Raw genomic sequence first — 17485 nt, 5'->3', positions numbered from 1 at the left:
ATGCGCTACCATCACTACACCTTTGCGTTGCCAAATCTGTACGAAAATAACTTAGAGAAAGTAAAGAGGAAAATCATCTATTCTTAGACCGGTGATGCATATTGCATATGCAACTATTAGTTATGCAAACGATCAATCGGTGGGTTAACATACCTCAGCGCCACTTGCACCACCCCATTAACCGGTTAAACCAGTGGTGGGCAAAGTACGGCCCGCGAAAGGTTTTCATCCGGCCCGCCGCCGAGCCAAAATGTTTTAATGTTTATCTTTTATGATTAATTAACAGTTTTAATTCAAAATATATTTTGCTGTAATTCTTGCCCTCCTCTGAATTTTCATATACATTCTGTCCCACCAAGTTTGCCCACCACTGGGTTAAACCGTTAACCCCAGTGTCAAATTGTACTGTTAACCATGGAAACTCCAGGTTTAACCGGTTAACCCCGGGTTAGTGATTGGTGCAAGTGACCCTGGAAATAGCGTTTGTACTTATCAAAGATTCATTGATGTGTCAAAGAGATCATGCCCCGAGTTTGACCGCCGACATTTTGACAACTAGAGTTACTGCATTAAGTATGGCGGCATCTAAATTTGCTGTCAAATTGGCATTACGAATTTGTCTTAAGGTGCGGCCAGACATGCGGGGATTCATGATGGCGTCTTTGTTATATTCCTTGGGTAGCGAGATTACAAATATTCGCCGAAGCCCGATATGTGTGGCGGCACCCTTATCTTGTAAAATTTATGAATCTTTGGTGTAATAGTTTTCCTTTTTGACGTTATGAAAGCGTATTTAAAATACCTAAATTGAAGAATAATAGTTATTTGAAGAGCAATAGTAAGTTGTTGTTAAAGCCTTCGTGCTAATATTGATATCCGAGCAAATAAAAGAAACTAAAATAAAAAGTGGAATCTTAAGCGTTACGAGGGTTTGAAGGCACACAAGGATTAAACAGACTGTTTCCGAGTGAAATACAGAATTATTCACCACACCGAAACTACACGACACACAACACAAACACGAGCAAAATCAAATTAAAAAATGAATTACTTTGCCACACATGTGAATAAATGCAACTTTCTAATCAGTTTAAAAGTACAAAGAAAGCCTTTACGAGCTGGTGTGGTGAATCAGTTATTTACGATACAAGTGCGGAAGAGTTTAAAGGGCCATATGTACTGTAAAACGTTGAATGATATACATGCGAATTACCTATTTGTCGATTTGACTAGTTTTGAGTCGTTACTCCTACATTTGTACTATAGATAGAAGTATAAGACAAACGGTTATCGGTTCTTCAATCTTTTATCTCCATTCTGGTCTGCCGGATTTTGAAAGAAATGAACACTTATTTTTTTTAACATGGTCTAAAAAACACTTTTTTCGTTACATCTAGTGCTGTGAAGGATTTTACATGTACGAAATCTACACATTTGGGTTCGTCTTTGACGTCTTTCAAAACTGGTCAGATATTTTAATTTTAAACTAATTAACGCAAAAGTTATGGCCAGTAAACCAGTTTTTTGGCCAAAAAATTGTTCAATTTGGCATTAAAGCCAAATATCTCGAAGACAGTGAACTTTGAAGTAAATATGGTATGCTATATTGCTTAAAGCCGTTGCTGTTAATATGATAAGTTGCAATAGTTATTTGTGTCCCAAGGGAGGAAAAGTTCCCACTTCCGTGCCGCGTGTAAAATTGTCAGCTGAGCCGAAGGCGAGGGTGGCAAACACGCGGGATGGAGTGTCCTACGCTTCCTCCCGTGGTGCACATACTACTTTTTTGTTCGACAGAAGCGGACAGCGGTAACTTCGTTTGGAGCAAAGTTGACGCTTTCCGCCCGGAGGGCAGAGAAAAACATTACATAACTAAGGGAATCAGATCGAAGGTCATTGGCGCTAGGGACCCCCTTAAAACAATCCCTTCGGTCGTGTTTTGATTTAGCGCCTCTTATTGCAAATTCCCCCCGCATGTGTACGATACACAATAACTATTAATCTTGAGTATAGGAATGCTTACTCATAGTTTGCTCCTGTTCGCTTGCGACACGAATGCGAAGGGATGTATCTCCTGCAACGAAACGCTTATTTACTAATTTACTTATATATTTTCATGATTGTCACATAATTAGGTACAATAATACCAACATACAAGATACGAACTAAAGTTTAACATTTAATTAATAGCTTTTCCTTTATCATATCAGATGGGGACATTCGTTATATTCTAAAATAATAATACGCATAATTATGGAATAAATGTCATTTCTTTCTTCTTTTTTTCATAATAATAACTACAAGAGCCCGTCTAAGTTATCTCTGCACTGACTTCGCAGAGATAAAGTACCACCATATAAGTACAGGTTTTTTATTTAGTCACCTCCAATAATTTCCGGGGTAAATATAGGTCATACTGAGCAACTTTTACTATGGGACCAACCCCGAACTCGCGAAAAAAATTGGCTGTTTCATACATTTTGTCTGTGTGACCTTGACATTATCTATGGAAGATTAAATTTTTTTTTCGCGATTTCGGGGTTGGTCCCGTTGCTCAGTATGACCTATATATTTACCTTTTAAATTATTGCAGGTGACTAAATAAACGACCTGTATGTTAGTTCCCAGAGGGATTTGAAGTTTATGGTGGATTTCCCAAACTATCCTCGTGTCACGGTCATAGTTCATTTTTTAGCATTATTAGAAAGGTACACAATTTTGACGTGTCTTTTTATTGAAAATGGTTGAATAATGATTTATAAAAATTGTTTATTTTACTTATGAAAGTAAACGAATGTAAATAATCGTATCTGATTTCTAATTATTGTTAGGCTTAATAGTAGAGAGGGATTTTGGTAGCTGAGACTGTGCAAGGGTTATTTTAAACGTCATACTGCTATCAAATTATGGCGTTTACTTAACCTTCTGAACGCCAGACGACAAAGGAACATGCCGTGCCCCGGACGCTGGCTATCACGATTATTTAAGCGAAATTGAACTTTACAGAGTCCCGCGCTAGTAGCGAGTAGTCGCTATTGCATTGGCGAAACTGTCGGCTGTAGCCGTCGTTGGCGTCCTTGGCAAGTCATTCAGATGTCGGCCATAGCCGACGGTGACGGTCAAAAGGTGAACGCATTCACAATCTGGGCTGTCCAAATCGCTGCCAACTTAGCTTGGTCTAACTCTATTTGCTAGGACTTATTTTTCAAAATAGTTTTTTTGATAAAAAACACACGTCAAGATCTCTTACCTTCTTTTTAATGCTATAAAAGGAACTATAGTACTTATTAAGTTCGAAAAAAATATTTTTTACTATTTTTAATTTGAGTTACATTTTCTTTTGTTTCGTTAGTTTTCTAACAAAGCAAAATCAACAACAATACAACGCCAATGAAAAATTTCACTGGCATATTTTTATTTTATTTCTTGTATGGCCGCCGGCTTAGGAAGTTAAAGCTTGCCAAATCAATGCAGAGTTTCCTTTAACTGACTGTACCTACGTTCGTTTGTTGTGAGCATTCCGACTGTACGTTTAGCAATCTTCAACAAGGAGTTTTGGCCGATGGGTGTCAAGTCCCGGCGGTTCCCTGACACTGCGAGGTTGCGTAATGCATCACAACCATAATGTGAATTGTAGTGGTTAATTTTAAAATATATTTTTATGATATGTATGCTAGTTTTAAGGTTATCTATGGGCCACTAGTTGCCTGAAATAAAGATTTTCATTCATTCATTCAATAAGTATTTATCAGGGATGCCACTAATGTCACATTCTTTGCATTCGCGAAGGCGAATCCGAATGGATGCGAATGTCCGAATGCGAATACGAATGTGAGGGAATATGTAGTTGTTATTTATTATCATTCCTAATTAGAAAAATTCAGTTAGTACATAAAACATAGGTAGCCTTAGAAGGGGATGTTATAAAATGTTGAAAAATGCTGTTCACTGGTAAAAATTCATTACTTGAATACAGTTTGCGCGCACTGCCTATAAGTGAGTCGACGACACAGGACACGACTTGCGCACATTCGCATTCGCAAAACATTCGCTTCATTTTATGCGAATTTCGATGCTAATATTTAAAATGATGCGAATATTCGTGACATCCCCAGTATTTATGAACATAATTTAAAAAGTGATGTCTTGTATATTGCACTACGACCATAATTTTAACTTATTACGAGTATATACCTACGTTTACTATACCTTAGTTACCTTACCTTATAATAAATCTTAAATCCTATATAAAATAGTCAAAAGAAAGAGATCTGAAAGTGCTTTCGTTGCGCTCTTTAAAAAGCACCATTAAGGTACGAGTTGGAACCCGAGTTGGTTCCGAGTGAGGAGAGACGCAATTCTGATCTGTACCGTCGCTGGCTTCATGTAGCTGCGAATGGTGTTTCATAGAAATACATAGAAACCAGTCGTGTCTGCAGCTGCGACACGTCGCCGGGTTCCAACTTGTACCTTTAGACGGAACAAAAATACAGCATGCATCTGAATTAGGTTAAATTTTTTGGTCATGTATTAATGGGATTACCCATTGTAACACAATGGAATGTGAATTTATACGAATGAGCTTATTTTATCCATCCAGGCAGTCTATCGCAGATGTACCTGAACAGCTAAGATACGCAAAAATGTCTATACAACTTTAACCCCGTAATAGAGGCAAGCTTAAGCCGGATTCACATTTAAAATGGTTGCGTTCACATTTATGTGATGCACGCTGAGTCAGACAAATGTGCACTTCCATATTAAATGTATGAAACCGATTGCCGTTCTGATGCGACACGACACAATACAACACGACAGACAAATGTGTATCCGGCTTTAGATATTAATGAGCACATACTCCGATATTACTGACGGCGATTGTATAGTATAATTAATTAGTAGCGGATGAGACTACACGTACAAGGTACCCATCCACCCATCTCTAATAGTCTTACTTTTTTAAATGATATAATAGGCAAACAAGGAGACGAAACGCGCGATACTAAGCAAATACCGTCGCCCATGGACACCTGCAACACCAGAGGGTTGCAAGTGCGTTGCCAGCATTTAAGATGGAGTACGCTCTTTTTTTGAAGGAAATGAAAGGTCATATCGGTCCGGAAACACATTAAGGGACTTGTCTCTATGTACAAAAATATTACAGCGTCATGTCGCTGTTATAATATCGACCCCGACTGCAGTACGGTAGCGCTATATGCAGTTGGTCCCGAGTGAAAGCGAGACAGGCAATACTGATTACATACTTCGTGTCGTTGCATACATAGAAACCAGTCGTGTCGCCGCGATGTGTTGTCTGCAGTCGCGATACGTCGCCGGGTTCCAGCTTGTACCTTAACTGTGCAAATACCAGGGCTCGGAACCGGTTTATTTTTAAATCCCGATATAGCAAAATATTTTTAATTATTTTATACTCTTTACGTAGAACTGGATCATGTATTTAGGTAACAACTTCGCATTATTAGATAGTCCCATTAAAAATGAAATAATAAACCAAAGAACGAAAAAGAACGTAATAATACCGGTATTATTTGTATGAAGAAAAAACCGGTTCCGAGCCTTGGCAAATACAAGTTTGCTTAATGTACTACATCTGCAAAACCCCCCGGCAGCGGATCCGCGCCAAGAAGATTCAAAACCATATCATTCTCAACCTTCTTTTTGCCCAAACCCTCCAATTTCATCTCCTGCAGCGCCACTTTATCTACCAAAGCGTCAACTTTATCCGACAACGCGTCGACTTTATCCAACAGACACACACTCATTTTGTCAAACTTGTCTGACAACTTATCCATCTTTGATATAAGGGTTTTTAAACCGAGCGCGTCAATTTGTGTGGTTTTTGCGTCAGTAACGTCGTCCTGATTCCCATTACTGCAATTGCTACTTACAGATTTCACTGAACTCTGGTGTTTGAGCGTAGCATTATTAAGAACGGCCAAATGTTGTTCATAAAACTCGGACTCCTTATATTCCGCGAGTTCCTCAGCGTTCAGCAAAGCGGCTACTACTTTCTCAATAGCGCCTGCTTTTAAAGAATTTATCACTTCTAGTAACTTTTCAGCGTAGAGTTTTTGCAAGGATGGTCTTAAACCCTCTATGAGATTGAGTTCTTCATTCCAATAATATTTGATCTCTTTTTTCTCGATGGCGCTGTGTAGCTCTTCGAGCATGGTTTGGAAGAGGAAGGAGATTTTGTTCTGCCAATATTTGCGGTCGTTTTCTTGAGTGATTTTCCAGAGGAAAAGGGTTTTGATGTAGTAACTGGCGATGTATTTGAGGCCGAGTGCGTCGCGCAGCTTTTTTAACTGTAAATAAATATAAGTACTTTAGTAAATAGTAATGAATTTTTGAAACTACTTAACTCATCATCACCCTCCAACGCGCACGTTGGAGGGTCTGCCATCTTGTGGCCTGAATCGGAAACATAAACATGTACGTTGACACTTTACGCCGAAACAAATGCTGCCATCTACCGTTCTCGTACGTGTTTTTGTGCATAGTAGGTTCTGCCATCTAGTGGGCTACATTGGAAGCATAAACTTCGCATTTACACCTCGCGCCAAAAATCTGACGTCTCCTGTGCTGCTTCCTTCAGTTTATGCACGCTCCCTTATGTCACCCAATCTACAAAGACGATTCGAATGACATCTTATTCATAAAAATCGACTCAATAGTATCGAAGCTACGGTGGAACATCTACAGATATAGACTGCATAAATCATAATTTTCTCTTCTCCTTTCGCCGCAGTCGGGTAAAATAGTAAGGGAACTAAGTATATTCGTGTATAAGATAATTAGTTCGTTAGTATTCTATTCGTCGCATCCTGACAATTGTTGCTATCATTCCTTTGCGGTAACAAAAAAAGATGTTACAGTCCATAAAAGTCAACAATGGCCGTTGATAAGTACTTACAAGTGAATGCTTTGTTAGTTTTTACTATATGACTGCCTATTCCTAATGTAACAACTCGCCTACCCTCTATTGCAATATGATTATTATTCCACCACCGGTTAGTACTTAGGGTACATATAACTCAGGTACAACCAGTTGGGGTACTTGACGTTATAAAAGGTAAGGATCCAGCTCGGAACGGACAGTTTGTGTTTAACTTAGACTTGTACAGTTGAATTAAAAAAAGTATTGTTTGATATTGAAAGTGAATAAAATAAGTAGATTAGATTAGATTAGATTCATTTATTTCTTATTGGAAATGTACATTATATTTTACATGTCAAAATAAAATGCATTCACAAAAAGATCGTCACAACATAATAACAACAATAATAATAATAACTACGAATCGGAATAAAATAAAACAGTAAACAAATTAAAATAAAAAAAATATAAAAACACTTTCTATAAATAGAAATATTTGTCAAAATTATTAAGCATATAAAAATAAAAAATACAGCTAGGACAACCTAGGTAATGTCAAAAAGTCTAAAATTTTAATAATACAATAATAGGGACAAAAAAAGAATAGAGCAATGTCAAAATTTACTAATTAATAATTTATAAATATAAATAATATTAAAAATCAAATAAAGTGGTTTTGTACCAAAGTGTATTATTGTCATTACCTCGGATTTGCCTATTGGAAGGTTTCACTAAGTAGTAAATCATACACAGCAACAGAAATATAGATCGGGTACACAACAACTGTAAGTGAACGCAACATTCGCCGATAAACGTTATGTTTGGCGAAATATTATGTAAATGTATATTGTACCAACTTTTTTTTGATAAATAAATTAAAATATAAAAAAAAAATAAGTTATTGACCCAAAAATAATCCTTGACGGGTAGGAGCGTAGGTTCCAGTTCATATATTTATATTAGTTATTACAGTATTCTACAGAAATTAATGGCCATAAGTTTTGTCAATGGTGTTTTAGGGCTCCTCTACACGATGGCCTAGCGTAGGCCAGTCCAAGGGACGCAGCTATGCGGTGAAATGAGATAGCAATATCACTTGCTCCCTCTAACGCATAAATGCGTCCCTAGGACTGGCCTACGCTGGGCCATCATGTAGAGGAGCCATGACATTACCCTACTCAGGTACTCCAAACTATCCAAAGGGAGTCCGAAAACAAGATGGAAGCATAGCGTAAACCTTTGTCAGAAGGCTAACTTATGTTGTAAATTGATTTCATTCAGATAAATCGCGATTATTTACATATAATTTGTTATAAAAGTATCGTTGAACCAGATTGGTTTGTCTCGATACTTCACGTTTTGAATACTTCTTTAGTAGCGTTCCGTTGTGTTTGATAAAGATTGTCACCTTGGCTAGGCCGGTGTATTAAATATTTTGATTGATTCATTGAACCCTCACCAATCAGTTGGAGCTCTTCAGTTTCCCTTTATCATGTCCCTCTCGGAGTCTTGGAAGATGAGCCGCAAACATCGGTTCTGCTGTGTGTCCTTGAGGCCCTTGTTGGGTTCCACCACCAGCTACTGCAGAACAGCTCTTACCAATCGTATAGCGCTCTTCAGCTGCTTCCCTTCATCATGTCCCTCTCAAAGTCCTGGAAGGCGAGCCGCCAGCACCGGTTCTGCTGCGTGTCCTCAAGGCCCTTGTTGGGTTCCACCACCAGCTACTGCAGAACAGCTCTTACCAATCCTATAGCGCTCTTCAGCTGCTTCCCTTCATCATGTCCCTCTCGAAGTCCTGGAAGGAGAGCCGCCAGCACCGGTTCTGCTGCGTGTCCTCAAGGCCCTTGTTGGGTTCCACCACCAGCCTTTGCTGAACAACACTTACCAATCGTATGGTGCTCTTGAGCTGCTGGCACGCCTTCATCATGTCCCTCTCGAAGTCCTAGTAAGAGATCCGCCAGCACCGGTTCTGCTACGTGTCCTCAAGGCCCTTGTTGGGTTCCACCACCAGCCTCTGCAGAACAACACTTACCAATCGTATGGTGCTTTTGAGCTGCTGGCACCCCTTCATCATGTCCCTCTCGAAGTCCTGGAAGGAGAGCCGCCAGCACCGGTTCTGCTGCGTGTCCTCGAGGCCCTTGTTGGGTTTAGGCACCACCAGCCAGTCGCGACACTGGCTGCCCTCTATTTGTCTGGAGGATAATTTAATAAATTCAGGCTCATAAAGTTTTATGAATAAGGGAGTAAAGGTTTAAATAAATTATGATCAACTGCTTTGGAGAAGAAATTGTAGGTAATGTAACATAATAATAATATGCCTTAAAACATGTGTGGTTCACGAGTGTTTTAAGGCCTAGTTGTGTACACTTCGTATGCCATGCCACCTTCACGAATTAAAAATATATCTGTGCCGTAAAGTTGTTTGAAAATCCATAACACTACTGGGTGACAGAAAAGTTCCAACGGTTATAGAATACCATAGACAATAATATAATACGTATTCAATACACCTGTCAGCCATTACTTGCTTACAATGGTGGAATAGAAAAACGCCTAAACATAATAAACAAGTGTTTTTTATCTTGAGTTGCAGTCGAAACGTCTAGTTTTGGAAACACGTCATAATAATTTGACCCTGCCTGGTATTATTTCTTATTTTCACAAATACGGCTTCAAGACTCGGGCTAATATTTTTTTTAGAGGAAACAAAGGAAACATTATGAGATTTCACGTCAACAAGTTATCGGGACCCTCTCATACTCAAGTGGGTGTCGTTATCTACCATCGTCCACAACCTGACAATTCGTAGACCTTATTGCAAAGAGATAAGGTACAATAGTGGTCAGTTGTAATAGTATTTGTAGAATTCCCGAATGAGTCTCGAACGCAATGGCTTGGTCCGGATATTTAATTTGATAAAACGTTTTGGGTTTTCTAGCGATGTGTCATTCTATGATGTTGGGACTAACATTCATTATTACAATCATATATCTGTACCCCATATCTTTATTTATATACTCGTAGGTAGAAATGGTCACGGTCAATATATACTCTAACAATTCTAAATGAATAGCAAGTTAAATAAATAAATATCATAGGACGTTATTACACAAATTTACTAAGTCCCACAGTAAGCACAATAAGGCTTGTGTTGAAGGTACTTAGACAACGATATATATAATATATAAATATTTATAAATACTTAAATACATAGAAAACACCCATGACTCAGGAACAAATATCCATGCTCATCACACAAATACATGCCCTTACCAGGATTTGAACCCGGGACCATCAGCTTCGTAGGCAGGGTCACTATCCACTAGGCCAAACCGGTCGTCAAATGGATGAGGGTTGCTGCATATAGAGCCCAATGCAGACAGTTGGAGGAGGTCTATGCCTTACGGCACACCGAACTGAGGGATATACTATATTAAAATAACCGGCCAAGAGCATGTCGGGCCACGCTCAGTGTAGGGTTCCGTAGTAACTCTTCCGTCACAATAAGCTAAACTGGAGCTTAAAGTATAGTAAATTGTTAACCAAGGGATGAAACGGTACCTTTCACCTGAGTTAAACAAATAGGCAAATTTGCATAATCAGTACCTAATTAAAATAAGTCTTTTTACTATGAAGGGAAAACTTTTTGCGATAACTCAAAAACAGCTAAACTGATCATGTCCGCTATAGTTTTCATTTAATGTCTTTCTTAAGCTCTACTTCCACGATTTTTTTCATATTTTTTGGACCTATGGTTCAAAAGTTAGAGGGGGGGGGACACATTTTTTTTTTCATTCGGAGCGATTATCTCCGAATATATTCACTTTATCAAAAAATGTTTCTTGAAAACCCCTATTCGTTTTGAAAGACCTTTCCAACGATACCCCACACTCTAGGGTTGAAGCGAAAAAAAAATTTCACCCCCACTTTACGTGTAGGGGAGGTACCCTAAAAAAAAATATTTTTTTAGATTTTATTGTACGACTTTGTCAGCTTTATTGATTTATGTATCCATGTCAAATTTCAGCTTTCTAGCACTAACGACCACGGAGCAAAGCCTCGGACAGACAGACAGACAGACAGACAGACAGACAGACAGACAGACAGACAGACAGACAGACAGACAGACGGACATGGCGAAACTATAAGGGTTCCGTTTTATGCCATTTGGCTACGGAACCCTAAAAAACTAATTTGAAATGTATATAGTTCGGAATAAATGGCTTTATTATTAATATGTCTCTTACAAATTCCCTGGATCATGGGGTCTCGGGCATTTGGAATGTTATCCCTGTTTGCACTATAATAGTGCACCCAAGGACAAGCCCCGGTTAGTGTAGAACTATTATAAGAAAAAGGTACAAAATGAAACCGGGCTATTGGGTTGAGTTGCTACTGGTTACCGAGACTATGGAGGATACTATAGCACCTGCCCTGATCATATGTTAAAAAACACAAAAAAATGTACAGATGGTGACTCGCCAAATCATAATATGGGTCCCCGAAAACGGTCGCTCACACAGAGCGACAAGGGGACAACATTGCGTGAGCGGCTCAGGGTGTGGAGAGGTGTGCGCCGCTTTCTACCCAGTGCCAACTGGCGTCTGATGCACATTTCACTTCCACCCTGCGAGCATATAACTCTGATACCCCATCTGGACGGCCGGTAAAGGCACACCAGAGGTGAGAGTCGTGCGGCCCTTGCTCAGTGTTCACTCTAGCCGGCCAACCAAGGCAAGCCGGGGAGAGGGGCCTGACCAACTCCGGGGGTATGGGACCCAAGGGACGTCACTTCCCATTCAACTCGCCACAAGCCGGGGGCTTATTATTATAACATAAGTTATGTTAATGAATAATGTAGAGTTTGGTGGAAATTCACAGTTTTAGACTATAGAGAAACTTATAGGCCTCTGACCCAAACAGTAAACATATTAACCTGTATCCTTCAGGCAGTCATGGTAAAGAGAACCTAACCGGCACGAGGTCCACATCCAACTTGAACGGTGCAACATCAGGACCATTCCTCACATTCAATGTGAATGCGGGGCCGAAAGAGCATACAATGGCCGGGGCCAGATGATTTGTAGCTATGTAGGTCTATGACCGAAACCCGTGACACATACTTAGTAGGACAGTTCTCGTTCAAAGTGTAAATGGCGGCCTTTTCTTTACAGCTCATGTCGCACATCTTACAACGCAAAATCTTGACATCTTCATGGAGGAGCCCTAAAGGGGCAACTAATCGTCCTGCTGCCAGATTTATTTGTAGATCCTTATTCTACCACATATTCTAAAATAAAATCGGTAGACAGCAAGACATTTACCTGTATCCTTCAGGCCATCGTGGTACCGAAAACCTTATAACCGGCACCAGATCCACATCCAACGTGAACGGGGCAACATCAGGCCCGTTCTTCACATTCAAAGTAAACGCTGGGCCAGATGACTTATAACTGAGCAGATACAGGTCCCCGTTTACCCGGACCTCCCCTTTCATGTCGTTGACGGCGCGCTGCACGATGCCGTGCATCCAGGCGCGGAACTTGTTCTGAAGGAAGTATTTGTCATTGTCCCTAGAAAAAAATGTTTAAACTTTTAGTACCGCTTGGTAACTATAAATTGTTAACCAGCTTCAAACTAGAAATAAAACCCAATCGGTAACTGACTTCAAAGTGGAAATTTTCTATTTACGATTCCTAGCCAGTTAAGAAACTTAATTACCAAACGGTACCATCACGCAGACCTAATACGTAACCGGCTTCAAACAGGTAATCTTGATCTTTAGCTGGTCACGTAATTTTGATTACCAAACCGTATTATAGGAAATTAGAGGGAATGTTGAATTGGTAGCAGTGAAGCAGAGATGTCTTTCGAACAAGGTGATAGGAATATTGGTCGTGGAACTCGGAAGTCTTGGCAAAATGTGTATTTTAGGGGATCCAAATGAACACAATTTATTAAAAAAAAAACGTAATCATGTGTCTCCTGTTGTGCAACTCCTTATTTGCTTGTTACGACACCCACTGGGTGAAATGGAGTGATGCACCCAATGAATGTATTCATAGAGGGATATTTAGGAAACAATTGATGTATCGGTAATCTTATGGATGAAAGTAATGCATTTGATTCAAGAATACAGGTACTGAGTCACATAACTGGAATGCTGTTCTTGTGGCAGATCAGAAGTATACCTACTAGGTAATATCGTACGTACCTCCACTCTCTAGTGACCTTATGACACTTCTCCCAATCCGGCTGTTTATCCAAATGGTCAAAGGCATTCGTGATCTTCATCCTAACGTAGCCGGGAATATCCGTCTCAAGGCAGATCCCGTCGTCACCTTGCTCGTAGTTGATGGGGAGGCGGATCACGATGTCCATATCGAACTCGTCCAGTTTTGACACCTTTATGCCGTCGGATACGCTCCCGCCGTATAGGACCTGGGACGTGAAATTATCTATTGAGATGTTTTGTATGGGAACTAATAATATTAAAGAACGAATATTAGGTAGGGTAGGGTAGCGTGAACTAGTCTGGACGTGAGAGAAGTCGTAAGGTAATAAAAAAGGATTGGTTTCCGCAGGGCTCCCTAGTTACACCACTGGGTAGGGCCTTTTGTCTTGTCATGATTTGATAAAAGTACAATCCTTAGAATTCCCATTATCTTTCTTTCTTCTCTTCTCCGAACTGGGTGCCTTGCTAAGATGCCAATTATGTACGCCCCGTAGCGAACGCAACGCTAATGTCTCTGTCGCACTAATATGGAAGAGTGATAGAGAGAAAGATTACCGTTTCTTTCGCTACGGCGCAAACGACTGGCATCTTGGCTAAGCATCCTGGGCTACCAGCAAATCACTTTGTTCGTCTATTTGCCTCTCTATCGCTCGATTATGCTAGGAAAGAGAAACAAATTGACGAAACAGTATTATAATTATAATGTTCGAGCTAGTCCCCCCTTATGTATGTTTCAGAGAGACTTATTCACATAACCGTCTGTCAAATCGTCAATCGTCCAGATCAATTAGAAAGAGTTGGGCTGGCTCGCGCGACACAACCCGCAGCGTCGCGTAGTGCGATGTGCAACAAGAGGCATAGTCGTGTCTTTGGGTGAGTGAGAGGCATGATCTAAGAGTCATGGATCGCAGTTAAGCCAAACCTACCTCCTTGCTGTACTTGCTGAAGTAGTTGCAATTTTCGCCCATTTTCTGTTTGACCTGGTCAAACACCTTTTTGAAAATATCCTGTGACTTTTTATAATCATCATCCTTGATAGCTATGAACTTTTTGTACACCTCAGTAAGGTACAAGTCCATATATTTCTTGTTCACTGCCATTTTCAGCTGATCTGTACCCTGTAAAATTTATTATGAGCGATTACCTGCAGAAATAAGGACGGAAACATCCGTCGATTCAAGCGTCGATTGAGAAACTTTTTGGTGGAGAACCCATTATATTCAATTAGTGAATTTTTTGACATAACTGTATAATTTATTTTTGCATATTTGACATTGTTTTTGTTTCTTGATTCTATTTCATTTTTATTTTATTATTGTTTTTGAATAAATTCTGACTTGACGATCCTTTTCAGGTGAACATTTCCATTTATTAATTGTTGCTATCTGGATTATGATGTTATTTTTTGTCATTATTAGAATTTATTTTTGACAATCACAATATAGATTCATATAAATTGACATGAATGTAATTTGTAATGCAATATGCGTGCAATGCGTATGTTGTGTAATAAATAAATCTAAATATAAACCAGAGTAAATTTTAAAAAAACGCGTGTAGTAACACATCCCTACCAATACAATATTATTAAGTTATAAACAGTTGACATTGTATAGTTTGGCAAGAAAGAGTATATATTTGGAGCATAGACAAAGAAAGGATACTCTTTTTAGGGTTCCGTAGTCCACTTATAGTTTCGCCAAACCCATCCGTCTATCCGTCCGCGACTTTGCTCCGTGATCGTTAGTGCTAGAAGCTGCCATTTGGCATGGACGGAATACTAAAATAAAAAACTATAAATTTTACATACAATTTTTTTTTAATATTTTCCTTCGCTTTAACCCAATGATATGGGGCGTCATTGGATAGGTCTTTTAAAACGAATATGGGGCTCCACTGACCATTTTTTGATAAAATGAATATTTTCGGAAATAATCGCTCGGGAAAAAGATATATTTTATTTTATATTAGTATTCTAAGCCCAGAAGGAGGGATAAGTATAGTATTTTATTCTATTTTTTTTTCCAGACTACAGAAACAGAATATGGAATTTTTTAATTCAAGCATCTTATAAAATTCTTATTATACCAGTAATACTGTTTTTGTTAATTACCGAAAGCACCGTCAATTACATGCTTACCATAGGAACCTCAAACAACTAGCACATGAACATGATAAGGAAATGCATATTAAAATATGATAAATACAGTGCACATTAAACACAACAAGTCAGAGAGACAGAATGTCAGACAATGCATCTTTGTGTATGGTTCCAGGCTCTTTATAAGAACTTTATTTGGATTAGCTATCTTTTTAGGGCAACTAGAAGCATGCCTGGGCATAGTGGAGGAATTAAAAGCAATGAAATACCCAACATGGCAAAAATGGGAATGGGAACTTTCATGGACTTAATATTCATCTTTTTTTTCTATACTACATTGGTGGCAGAAAAGGAGATGGATAGGACATTACTACAGGACTATTTGAAGAGGGAAAATAAATAATGCTACCATAGCTTTCGCTTGGTAACCGCCAGACGGGCCAGCCATAGCTCCGGGCGTCCTGTACACTCTTGGCAACGGTCTGTCCTAAGAGAGCTACGAGCGGTCGGGTTGAACTGGAGGAAGGCCAGATTGTGAGCTGAAGATAGGAAGGCGTGGCGCGAGCTTGTGAAGGCCCTTTGCACCTCAGGGTGCTCTAGGACAACAACAACACCATTGGTAGCAAACAAGCATACGACCCGTCTGATGGTAAGCAGTCTCTGTAGCCTATGTAAATGTATAATTGTTGGTGCAATAAAGAATATTTACTTACTTACTTACTATGTACGCCTGCAACTCCAGGGGAGTTTCATGCGCGTTGCCGACCCTAACACTCCGCACCCTTGTTGAGCTCTCATCTAAATACTAATGTTATAGTCCCCAGAACAATTGAACTTGATTGCTTTTAGCCTACTAAGGTGAAAACTGATAAAGCACTAGAGTCAGACCAATCTAAATTGGCAGCGATTTTGATAACCCAGCCTGTAGAAGTGTTAAGTAAACGTCATAATTTCATAGAAGTTGGACTTTTAAAATTACACCTGCACTGGCTAGTTTCTATTTTTTTTAGAAAAATGAAAGTAGAGAAAGTAATATAACAGTTTATGCAAATTATCAGAAAGCGCAGTATCAATAATAATAAATTAGACAGACACGTAATTACAAGTAGGTACTTATAAACGATAAGACCGATCATATTTACCTAGAATGTTTCTTGGCTTTGCGATGTTTATTCCTGTATTTTTGCCGGCGCACAAGTCTATTCTGGGAGTACGGAATGAAGGCATGCCGTAGTGGTCGCACTTCGGGAGACGTGGCCCTTCTATTATTGGTCACTGCATTCCGGAATATCACGTCCTTCTCACTCACGAGTTCACCAAATCTTCCCCGGCCGGCGATCACAATCCCAGCCGGCAGCGAACTGTGGTGTTGCTGTACTTGATAATGTACAAGTCACCGCTACAAGAAACAACTTTTATCTATCCTCTATAACAGTTGCGTTCATAATTATTAAGTGTTTTATGTCAGTGTGTTACGATGTGATGTAGTAAAAGTAAAAATAATTCTAAAAAACCAAGATAAAGGCCAGTCCTGACGGAAACATTTTTTCGCCAATCTGATTAACTGTCTGATCAAATCAGGCCATCGAATTTTACTCGCATTATGACCGATATTATTGATAAAATGAAGGTGTGGATCCAAGAATAGCAATTTGTGACGCTACTTTTCACATTTGGAGGCATTTTTTTCTAAATTTAAAGCGCTCAAATATCGCCTTAAACCTAAAATGTATGATAAAATTATAGATTTTTTTCTGATCAAATCGACCGATTTGATCCCGATCCCGTCTGGGCTACAACCGCGAAAATCGAAGTTCGACAATGGGGTTGGCCGGTCGAAGTATTTAACAGATGGCGCCATCATAGCTTGCCCTGTCAATCCCTAGAATTGTGTCAAATCTTGTTTTTTTTTGGAATTTTGTGACCTGGATTCCAGTACTTTAAGCCAAATCTCATAGAACAAAACTAGAGACAGGGGCAAGCTATGATGGCGCCATCTATGCAAACCTTTGACAGTTGCCAACCCCATTGCGGGCCTTTTTCTCTGTCACACTAATAGGTGAACGCGAACGCTATTATACTTTTCACTTTCACTCTTTTGTCTATGGCTACCGCGCAGTTAAGCACAATTCTGCCAAAAACGAGTATCGAGCTTCACACAGCTGACATGAGGGAAGATCATAAGAAGTCCAACATAAAGATATCGGTAATTTGTGTAATACCTGGAACAAATTACTTTCTTTCTTCCTAGCCC

General features: G+C 39.4%; 1 protein-coding gene across 2 annotated transcripts; it reads right to left on the bottom strand.

Moving 5' to 3' along the window:
* Positions 1 to 1562: 1562 nt before the first annotated feature.
* LOC133519642 (cyclic GMP-AMP synthase-like receptor) lies at positions 1563 to 16882 on the bottom strand. Of its 2 annotated transcripts, XM_061853688.1 has the most exons (7): positions 16374 to 16882; positions 14057 to 14248; positions 13110 to 13336; positions 12220 to 12468; positions 8928 to 9087; positions 5907 to 6323; positions 1563 to 2071 (listed from the first exon to the last, which is right to left on the bottom strand). In XM_061853688.1, the coding sequence occupies exons 2-7, from the start codon at positions 14228 to 14230 to the stop codon at positions 2021 to 2023; spliced, it is 1278 nt and encodes a 425-aa protein (XP_061709672.1). In that variant the 5' UTR covers positions 14231 to 14248; positions 16374 to 16882; the 3' UTR covers positions 1563 to 2020. The 2 variants fall into 2 exon arrangements, with proteins under 2 accessions (XP_061709672.1, XP_061709671.1); XM_061853687.1 differs by lacking the exon at positions 1563 to 2071 and having other exon boundaries at positions 4792 to 6323; positions 16374 to 16879.
* Between the last annotated feature and the right edge of the window lie 603 nt (positions 16883 to 17485).

The sequence above is a fragment of the Cydia pomonella genome, chromosome 7, assembly GCF_033807575.1.
Source record: "Cydia pomonella isolate Wapato2018A chromosome 7, ilCydPomo1, whole genome shotgun sequence".
Lineage (NCBI taxonomy): Eukaryota > Metazoa > Arthropoda > Insecta > Lepidoptera > Tortricidae > Cydia > Cydia pomonella.
The sequence above is the reverse complement of the archived record's forward strand: the minus strand, read 5'-3'. Positions and strand labels throughout refer to the sequence as shown.

Bases quoted from the DNA above. Each gene is read 5' to 3' on its own strand.
- LOC133519642 (XM_061853687.1), bottom strand. From the start codon at position 14,230: ATGGCAGTGAACAAGAAATATATGGACTTGTACCTTACTGAGGTGTAC. The intron at 13,337-14,056 runs GTAGGTTTGGCT...TTCACGTCCCAG, and splicing joins TCAGCAAGTACAGCAAGGAG to GTCCTATACGGCGGGAGCGT. The intron at 9,088-12,219 runs GTAAATGTCTTG...ATTATCCTCCAG, and splicing joins CGATGGCCTGAAGGATACAG to ACAAATAGAGGGCAGCCAGT.